Source organism: Pristis pectinata, chromosome 3, assembly GCF_009764475.1.
Source record: "Pristis pectinata isolate sPriPec2 chromosome 3, sPriPec2.1.pri, whole genome shotgun sequence".
Taxonomy (NCBI): Eukaryota; Metazoa; Chordata; class Chondrichthyes; order Rhinopristiformes; family Pristidae; genus Pristis; species Pristis pectinata.
In genome coordinates, this window is record NC_067407.1 from 30445681 (window position 1) to 30455352 (window position 9672).

The 9672-nt window shown below is 42.6% G+C and overlaps 1 protein-coding gene across 2 annotated transcripts in view; it reads right to left on the reverse strand.

Annotated features, from left to right (window-relative positions):
* ipo13b (importin 13b) overlaps positions 1–7624 on the reverse strand; it is an 87150-nt gene extending 79526 nt beyond the window's left edge. The window contains exon 1 of one of the 2 annotated variants that reach the window (XM_052012586.1): positions 7114–7624. In XM_052012586.1, the coding sequence (XP_051868546.1) occupies positions 7114–7176 (63 nt within the window). In that variant the 5' untranslated portion in view covers positions 7177–7624. The remainder of the gene's footprint in view (positions 1–7113) is intronic. The other variant, XM_052012587.1, reaches the window with a different exon arrangement.
* Positions 7625–9672: the final 2048 nt, after the last annotated feature.

The window sequence follows — 9672 nt, forward strand, 5'->3', positions numbered from 1 at the left end:
AGACAAGGGTCAGAGGTGATTGATGGACCAAGGGAGACAGACAGATCAAGCCGGGGAGGGGTGGAGTTGGGATATAGAGGCAGGTGGATGATAGATGGAGGCTGATAAGCAGGAGCACAAAGGCTACCAGTGCTGGAATCTGATAAGTAAGAAAGGTGATAATGAGAACTATTAGGAAAGAGGTGAAGGTCAGGTGGGGGTGGTGATAGCCAGTGGGTGAAATGTGTTGGTAGCAGGTGATTGGAACCAACAAAGTCAAATCCAACTGAACTGCACATCAGAAAAGAGGCACTGGTGGGTAATATGGTGGTCAGCCACATCAAAAACAACAGAGAAGGTAAAAATGATATAATCTTATAGAATGTTGATGGGGGCTCTGTTTAGGGTTGTTTCAGCTCTACAGCAGAGGTAGAACCCCCTGACTGAAACACAATTTCAAGAAAAATGCCCAGAAACTTGAGGCAATCCATTCCAGGATTATTGGTAAGGGAGGCCAAGTTCACAATAGTAGTAAGCAAAGAAATCAGATAATTAGAGACAACAGATTACTGATGGTATAATATGGAGCAAAAAAAAACACCAAACTGCTAGTGGAACTCAGCAGGTTAGGCAGCACCTGTGGAGCCAGAGGGATGGCTGAGATTTCAGATTGAGACCCTGCTTCAGGACTGAGTGTAGAAGGCAGATAGCCAATATAAAGAAGTGAGAAGGAGGGATAAAGCAGGGACTGGCAAGCGATAGGTGGAACCAAATGAGGAGGGGATGATGGGCAGATGGGGGAGGGGGATGGTGGCTGGTGGTTGTTAGCTAGAAACAGACAAGAAGAGAAAAGGGAGGGGTGGAGACCGGGGAAGTATAGAGGTAGACAGAGGCTGGAAGTTGGAGTCATAAGAGGCTGGGCTGCAGATGCTGGAATAAGGAGAGTAATAAGGGAACTAGATAAGGGAGGGATAATGGGCAGATGGAACCAGATGGCAGAGAGGCAGGAGACCCAGTTGGTTAAGTGAGTAGGCAATAGGCAGGTGGAACCAGGTGGGGGGAGGAGGTCAGAGAAAATCTGGGTGGATCAGAAGAGAGACCAAGAGAGAGAAAACAAAGGGAGTGTGGGTTACCCAAAATTGGAAAATTCAACATTCATACCGTTGGGTTTTAGACTACCCAGTTGGAATGAGGTGTTATTCTTCTAGTTTGCATTTGGCCCCACCCTAACAGGGGAGAAGACCGTGGGCAGGCATGGCAATGTGCAAATGGGAAAGGGAGTCGAAATAGCATGCAACTGGGAGCTCAAGATGGCCACTGTGAACAAAGCACAGGTGCTCCATAAAGCAATCTAGTCTAGAGAACTAGACTGATGTTTCGAAAAGGGACAAAGTGCCCAAGGAGAAGGAATCATTTATATTGCCAGCAGCCAGGAAGGGAAATTAGATGACTTGGTACTAAAGAGTACAAAGAAATCTTCTTAGGTCAGTCCAGGAAGCAGTGGCAAGTCCTTAGCTTTTGTTGTTCAACACAATGACAATGGTCTCAGTCTTGCCAGTATCAGACTAAAGGAACATGGATCCAAAAGTCATAGAATCATATAATTATTACTGTACAGAAGGATTCTGCCTCCATCACTTCTACAGGCAGTGAATTCCAGATCACAACTACTCTTCGTAAAGGTTTTTCCTCACATTGCCTGTCCGCCCCCACCTTTCAATCCTCGAAACACCTACTAGGAAAAGCTTCCTTCTATTTACCTTACCTAAACAAAACATGAAAATGTTTACTAAAGTGTTATTTAATCTAGATTGTATCTCCATATACTTTCTATTAAAGTGAGACACTCCGTACTTCTTCATGGATTATTTGCCATTTGTCTACCCAGTATGCTAACCTATATCCTCTTGGAGTCTATTGCCATCATCCTCATGATTTACCACATTCCCAAATCTGAGAATGTTACTTTTACCCCATATCCAAGTCATAAATATATAATCAAAATAGCAGCAGTCCCAACACAGACCCCTGAAGAATCCAACTGCCTGTAAATATGCCCATCTACCCAATAGCTACACACTATAAGACTTTATTCTTGTAACACTGGCCTCAATTCCTCCCACATGCCTTCAGCTACCTAGACTCTGGAACTCCCTTAATAAGCACTTTCACCTGTCCATTCTCAAGACTCTCCTTAAAACAGTTTTATTTGCCCAACATTTGCTTTGCTTCAATGGCTTTGAAATATTCTTCTGTATTAAAGCTGTAAATAGAATTTTCTGTTGCTCATAAATTCTCTAGCTATCCATTATCTTGCAAATCCTTCAAACTTAGTCAACTATAATGGGATCACTGACTTTTTTTTAAAAATTGCTTTAAAATGGGCTTTCAGATTTGGCAATCCTTGTTAACCAAAGCAAATTAGTATAGAAATTAGTTCCAAAGGTCAGACTCAGTTCTGATGAAGCATCTTGACTCAAAACATTAACTCTACTTCTCTCCACAAATGTTGCCCGACCTGCTTAGTATTTACAACATTTACTGTTCCATTTCATTCCAGTCAGGCTCAGGGTTCAAGTGCAATTCTAAGGCAAACCTACTAAGTTCATCATTCAGAGCACCACACAAAAGTGTGCAACTGTGATTAAGGGCAATTGTAGACCCTCAAGAGAGGGATTTAAAATTCATTCTGGTCTCAGTACACTTTCCTAGTTTTAAAACAGACATACCAGACCTCAATTTCCCATTGCTTCACATCCCAAGGGTGGGATTACATTTACCCCATTTTCTGCTTTTACGAGTGGCTTCAAGGCCAAGCTAGTAAAATTCCTTTGATTTTAGAGAAACTGTTTCTGCAATCATACAAATTCAAACGATTTTATTTTAACTTGTAGACTGGAAAATAATAGGATCAATTTCACAGAAAGAACTAGTGATGTTGACAAATAGATCCACATCTTAAAGAATGGCCCACTATTAAATATCTTTACCATGTTTTGATTTACACACAGGCATGCAAATCAACAAACTTCTTGCGCAATGTGCCTTTACAAAATATCAATGTTGTTTTTCTGAGAAAAAGGCAAATGTATATTTTCTCCTAAGGTAATCCAAGCTAAGCGTTTTAAGCTCCAGTCTGAAACATTATATAAGCATTAGAAATAGAATACCAACAATATGTAAAGCTTTATCTTTGTAACATATTAGAATAAAAGTTCTTAAAGCCATTGTTATACCTAGCTTAGCTACAATAATTGATCTAATAATAAACTGGAGGAAGATTGCAATACCATTAAATAATAACGTGGGAATGCAAGTTGATCATTTGACACATCTATCATTCATTTTTATGGCTGATCTGAGATCCAGTGCCTGTCTACCCACTTTTTAATCTCTTAATAACAATAATATACAAATTTCAATTTTAAAGTCAGAAATTAATTTAGTATCAGTTGTTTATTTCAAAATGAAAGTTCTAAATTTCTATTGCCACTTGTGTAGAAGGCTTGTTCCCTTTTCAGACATCATGCCACGTAGTCCTAGATTTCACAAGCAACAGAATAATTTTCTCTGATTCCCTTAATATACTGACAACTTGCATCAAGTCGCCCCTTAACCTTTCCCATTCCAGAAATACAACTCCAATTTGTGCAATCTCCCATACAGCAATCCTTCAAAAGGCCAGATACTGTTCTGATAAGTCTATACTAAATTTCCTCTGAGAATAATATATTTTCTAAGCTATGGTGCACAGATCTAGTTTCAGTATTCAAAAGGATTCATAAACCTATAGCACAACTTCTACCCCTTCTATTCTGGTCCTCCAGATATAAAAGGGCCTCATTCCATTGACAGATGATTTTTAATCATCCCTTAATGGCATTTTATTGCTTTGTACACGATTGCAAAGCCTCTTTGGATCTCCACTGTTTCCATCTTTCCACCTTTTAGAAAGTACATCATTATATCCTGTTTGGATCCAAAGTGGATGACTTCATGTTTACCACAATTTTGCCTATTCACTTAAAGCTATTACTAAGTGGCACAAGTGGCAATATAAACAGAATTCAAGGAACCATTAGATTTTAAGGATATTATCTAATGGCTCCTTTAATAGTGTTTATATTGCTACTTGTGCATATGTGACAGAATTGGCTAAGTGAATTCGTATGCCAACATTTACAAGCAGCTAATAGTTGCAGTTTTTACACAAAACCTTACAACACCCCAAAAGTAATCCAGCTAATTTTTTTGTTTATTTCATTAATTTTTTGGCCTCTTGGGCTTCACTTGCAAAGTTAAAATTCATTGCTCATCCCAAATACCCTTAGAAGCTAGTAGTGAGTACCTTCTTGAACCCTTGCCATCCCTTTGATGAAGGTGCTCCCAGCATGCTATTGTTTAGAACTAGCAAGATAAAGGAGAAATGGCACTGTTTCCAAATCAGGATGATGTGCGACTTGAAAGGACACCTGCATGGAGGGGGTGGGGGGGTTGTAGGGGGGTTTCCATGCATCTGTTGCTTTTGTTGGTGGTAAAAACTGCAGTAACAGCAGTATATTTTGTTGATGATACACACTGCAGCCACTGTGCACACGGAGTGAATGTTTAGGGTAGTTGTTAGAGTACCAAGTCAAGTAAGCTGCTTTGTCCTGGATAGTGCAGTGTAAACCTTCTTGGAGCTGCACTCATCTTTGTGCCTTGTAGATGATGAAAAAGGTTTTGGGGTTTCAGAAAATCAGTCACTCACTGCAGCATACCCAGCCTCATACCTGCATTTGTACTCACAATATTTATGGTCCAACTGAGTTTCTGGTCAATAAGCACCGCCAGGATGTTAATGATGAAGCTCTTGGAGATGATATTGCCACTAAATGTCAAGGATAGTGGTTGGACTCTCTCTCACACTTGTTGATCAGTGCCTGGCACTTTTGTGGCATATATGTTACTTGCCATCTACCAATTACTGACAGGGCAGAAATTAGCCAGAATGGTTTACTCCTGCTTTTTGTGTATACCTTGCCAATTTTCCACATTGTCAGGTAGACATAATTCCTGCAACAGAACTGGAACAGCTTAGCTACAGGCGCAGCTAGCTCCAGAGCATACACTCATTTTCAGTGCTACAGCTTGATCATTGTCCGGCTCCATAGTTTTTGCTGTATCCTGTCTCAGCCATTTCCTGATATCACTTAAAATAGGTGGTATCATTGACAGTGAAGAAGGTTATCAAAAATTACAGAGGATCTTTATCAGCTGGGTAAGTGGCCAAGGAAAGGCAAATGGAGTTTAATTCAGATAAGTGCGAGATATTGCATTTTGGAAAGTAAAATTAAGATAGGATTTTCACAGTAAACAGTAGGGGCCTGGAGAGTGTTGCAGACCTTGAGAGTTCAGGTACATGGTTCCCTGAAAGTCGTGTTGCAGGTAGACAGAGTGGTGAAAAAGGCTTTTGACATGCTGGCCTTCATCAGTCAGGGCACTGAATACAGGTGTTGGGAGGTTATGTTGCAGTTAGACAAGATGCTGGTGAGGCCGCACTTGGAGTATTATGTTCAGTTTTGGTCAGCCTGCTATAGGAAAGATGTTCTTAAACTGGAAAGAGTGCAGAAAAGATTTACAAGGATGTTGCCAGGATTCGAGGGAATGAGTTATAGGGAGCAGTTGGACAGGCTAGGGGCCTTTATTCATTGGAGTATAGGAGACTGAGAGGTGATCTTATCGAGGTGTATAAAATCACGAGGGGGCATAGACAGGGTAAATGCTTCCCCTCTCAACTTAAACCTATGCTCCCTAGTTCTTTTTCCCCAAGAACCAAGAACCGTTTGTTTGAAGTTTAAGGCGAGAGGGGAAAGATTTAATTGGAACTTGAGGGGCAGCTTTTTTTTTAAAAAGGCAGGGGTGGTATATATATGGAATGAGCTGCCCAGAGGAAGTCGTAGAGCAGGTACAATAACAACTTTTAAAAGACAGTCGGACAGGTACATGGATAGGAAAGGTTTTGAGGGATATGGGCCAAACCAGGCAAATGGAACTAGCTTGGATGGGCATCTTGGTTGGCATGGATCAGTTGGGCCAATGGGTCTGTTTCCATGCTGAATGACTAGGATTCTATGACACTTGGAGTGAATCTAATTTTCTAAGTTTGGCTTCTGTAAAGGCAGGAATTGCAGGTGTTAGCTGGGAGGGATCATACATCTGACAATTCTAGTTAAGCATGATTGCAAATGCTTCAGCCTGGTCTTTAGCACTCATATCTTAGGCTCTGCCATCGTTGAGGATGGGAATATTCTCAGAGCCTCCACTTCCAAATGGATATTTAACTATCCAGAAGCATTCAGGTTTACAGAAGGCAGGACCACAGAGCTTCAAACTGATCTACTGGTTGTACAGTTGCTTAACTTTGATGACAGTAAGATGTTCAGCAAAATCTAGTCCCAAGTCGCAGCTTTACTAGGCTGTCACCTCATCTTTAGGTATGCCAGGTGCTGCTCTCAATGTGACCATCTGCACTCATTATTGAGCTGGGATTGATCCCTGGCTTGATACTAAAAGTAGAGAGGGATGTACCAGGCCAAGAGGTAACATATTGTGGGGGTGTTCCTTTTGGCTGAAGATAATCCACAGCACCTCATAGGGACCCACTTTTGAGCTGTCCTTAGCACTATTCCTTGTGTCCTGCAATTCAACCAATTTTCCAGCCTGGTGTTTAAGAACACATTCAAATCTACAAGTTTCAACTCTCATTTACAGTCACTTATTACAAGTCTTTGGCAAATGCTTTCCGTAAATCCATTTAAATAACATCCATAAACATACCTATCACTACCTCCTCAAAATAATTTAATCTGGTTTGTCAGGCATGACCCACCATTTCTCTGACGAACTGAAAAATGCAAGGTAACTTGCAAAATACACGCGGAAATAAAGATTACAATCTTTCGTATTACTAAAAATGCAAAACACGATTATTCTTTATTTTATTCCATTTATGACTAACCACTGATACGGCGTACGTTTGCCAGCAAATGGTTTAAATATACCTGTGTTCTCATGTCTCGGCGAGATCACTGAAACCAAAATAGGATGACGAAAGGTACAGCGGTATAAATCAATGAAAACGTGTAACCTTACCTTTTCCACATTTGCAACCGAGTAATCCAAATTATCCTCGCTCTCTCCTCTTTCACGATCCATTTTAACCGGGCTGCGAAGGAAGAATATCACTATTGTTGCTCTCTCTCTCTCTTCGGTTTAGTAATAGCCCTGTAGAGATGGAGATGGAGGGGGTGGGGAAGGGGAGGGGTTGATGACAGTCAGGATGACCCTGTTCCAGCTCCCGCTTCCCTCCACCTCAGGGTAACAGCTGAAGCAGCCCCTCCGATCTCCTTTGTGTCCGCCTCCTCGTCCGCACCACCTCGCTCACCCACTTCACGTTAAATTACGAGAGAGCGACTCATCGTTCACCTTTTCTGGGGGAAAAAAATCACACGCACACACTGAACGATAACAATGGCGGTCTGGCGAGGCTCGGGGCTGCACGGACGGCGCCGCTCCCGCTCCAGGTTCCCTGCCGACACCGCAGGCCTCCACTGACAGCTCCGCGGGTCCTGGCCACGCCAGGGCGTCTGTGCAACCGCCGGCTTCAAAGGACCTGTTAAACAAACTACTAAATGAACCTGGTTTACTGTATTCTTTAATAAAAGTATTTTTTTATCATCTTTGATAACAAAGTTATCAGCCGTCCTTCTGAAACAGTGCAACGATAACTTAGATTTCAGCCTTACTTACTCGATGGGCGTTGCTACAGAAAGCGACCAGACATCTAAGTGACGTACTCCTTCTCTGGGCCTCCCAGCATTCTGGGTGATGTAGTTCTTCATTGGCCTCGCAGCATCCTGATGGTGAAGTCTGCTGGCCTCCCAGTGTGCTGGGTGAAGTGGTCTGCTGGCCTCCCAGTGTGCTGGGTGAAGTGGTCTGCTGGGCTCCCTGTATGCTGAATGAAGTGGTCTGCTGGGCTCCCTGTGTGCTGAATGAAGTGGTCTGCTGGCCTCCCAGTGTGCTGAATGAAGTGGTCTGCTGGCCTCCCAGTGTGCTGGGTGAAGTGGTCTGCTGGCCTCCCAGTGTGCTGGGTGAAGTGGTCTGCTGGGCTCCCTGTGTGCTGAATGAAGTGGTCTGCTGGGCTCCCTGTGTGCTGAATGAAGTGGTCTGCTGGCCTCCCAGTGTGCTGAATGAAGTGGTCTGCTGGCCTCCCAGTGTGCTGGGTGAAGTGGTCTGCTGGCCTCCCAGTGTGCTGGGTGAAGTGGTCTGCTGGCCTCCCAGTGTGCTGGATGATGTAGGTCTTCACTGGGCTCCATGGCATTCTGCATGATGTATCCTGCTGGTGTCCCAGTATTCTGGATAATGTGGTCTGCTGGTTTCACAGTGTGCTGTTTGACATAGTCTGCTGGCCTCCCAATGTTCTGGATGATGGGGACTGATGGCCTCCCTGTATGCTCATAAAGCCGTACAGCACAGAAATAGGCAACCTTTTTGCCCATTTACACTAATCCCATTTGCCCGCATTAGAATTGTATCTTTCAATGCCTTGCCTATTTAAGTGTATGTCTAAATGCCTATTACATATAGTAATTCCATCACCTCCTCTGGCAGCACCTTCCGGATATCAACCACTCTCTGTTTAAAACAACAGTCCTCAGATTCCCTTTAAAAGTCCTTCGTCTCGTCTTAAATTTATATTCTTTTTTTGATAAGGAAAAGGATTTCTTTATTTCCTACTATGGAAATAAAGATTTTGTCTATCTACCCTATTTATGCCTCTCATAATCTTATATATTTCTATTAAATCACCCCTCAATCTCCTTTGCTCCAGAGAAAACAAGCCAATCCAATTTCTTCCCATAACAAAGGTCCTCCAATCCAGACCACGTTCAAGTGAGTCTCCTCTGCACTCTCTCCAGTGCATTCCTATAGTGTGGTGTCCAGAACTGCATACAAACTAGATGATGTGGTCTACTGGTCTCCTAATATTCTGGATGATGTGATTTGTCGGCTCCCTGGTTTTTCTCGGTGATGTAGTTCTTCACTGGGCCTCCCAGTGTTCTGTGAAATACACTAAGCAGGAAAGACTGGAGATAGCAGTTAGAATATCTTGTATAACATGTGCCCACAGATCGTGTTGTATTCCTGTTGGTTATTGCCTACAGAAAACCATTCAATGCTCCACTAATTCAGTCATTCTAATTCAAATCCATATCTGTATTCAATTGCTTCTCCAGGACTTAGCCCCTTGCCACTGGGTCAAAACTTTGCTTTGTCAAGTCTGCGTGGCAGTGGCATGCAATAGCTATCTCACATTCAAAGAAACCATGTATTGGAATCACTCATTGTTCAGTGTGAAGTTCAGGACCTGAAAGATCAGGACCCTCTTGGGCAGCCCCAACAGTGATAGACCAGGAACTCGGACACTCCGACATTCTTCTGGATGGCAAACAGGAAGGAAAAACTCTGTAGATTGAGCTTTGTCTTGAAGAATGAGCTAGTCTGACATCTCAGTGACACCCTCGTGGGATAAATATGCCCCTCATGACCCTCCAGTTTACTCTAACATGGAAATAACACACTATGGTCATCAGTGCTTATGCCCAACACTGGAAGCTATAGAAGAAACAAAGGAGGATTTGTATTCCAACC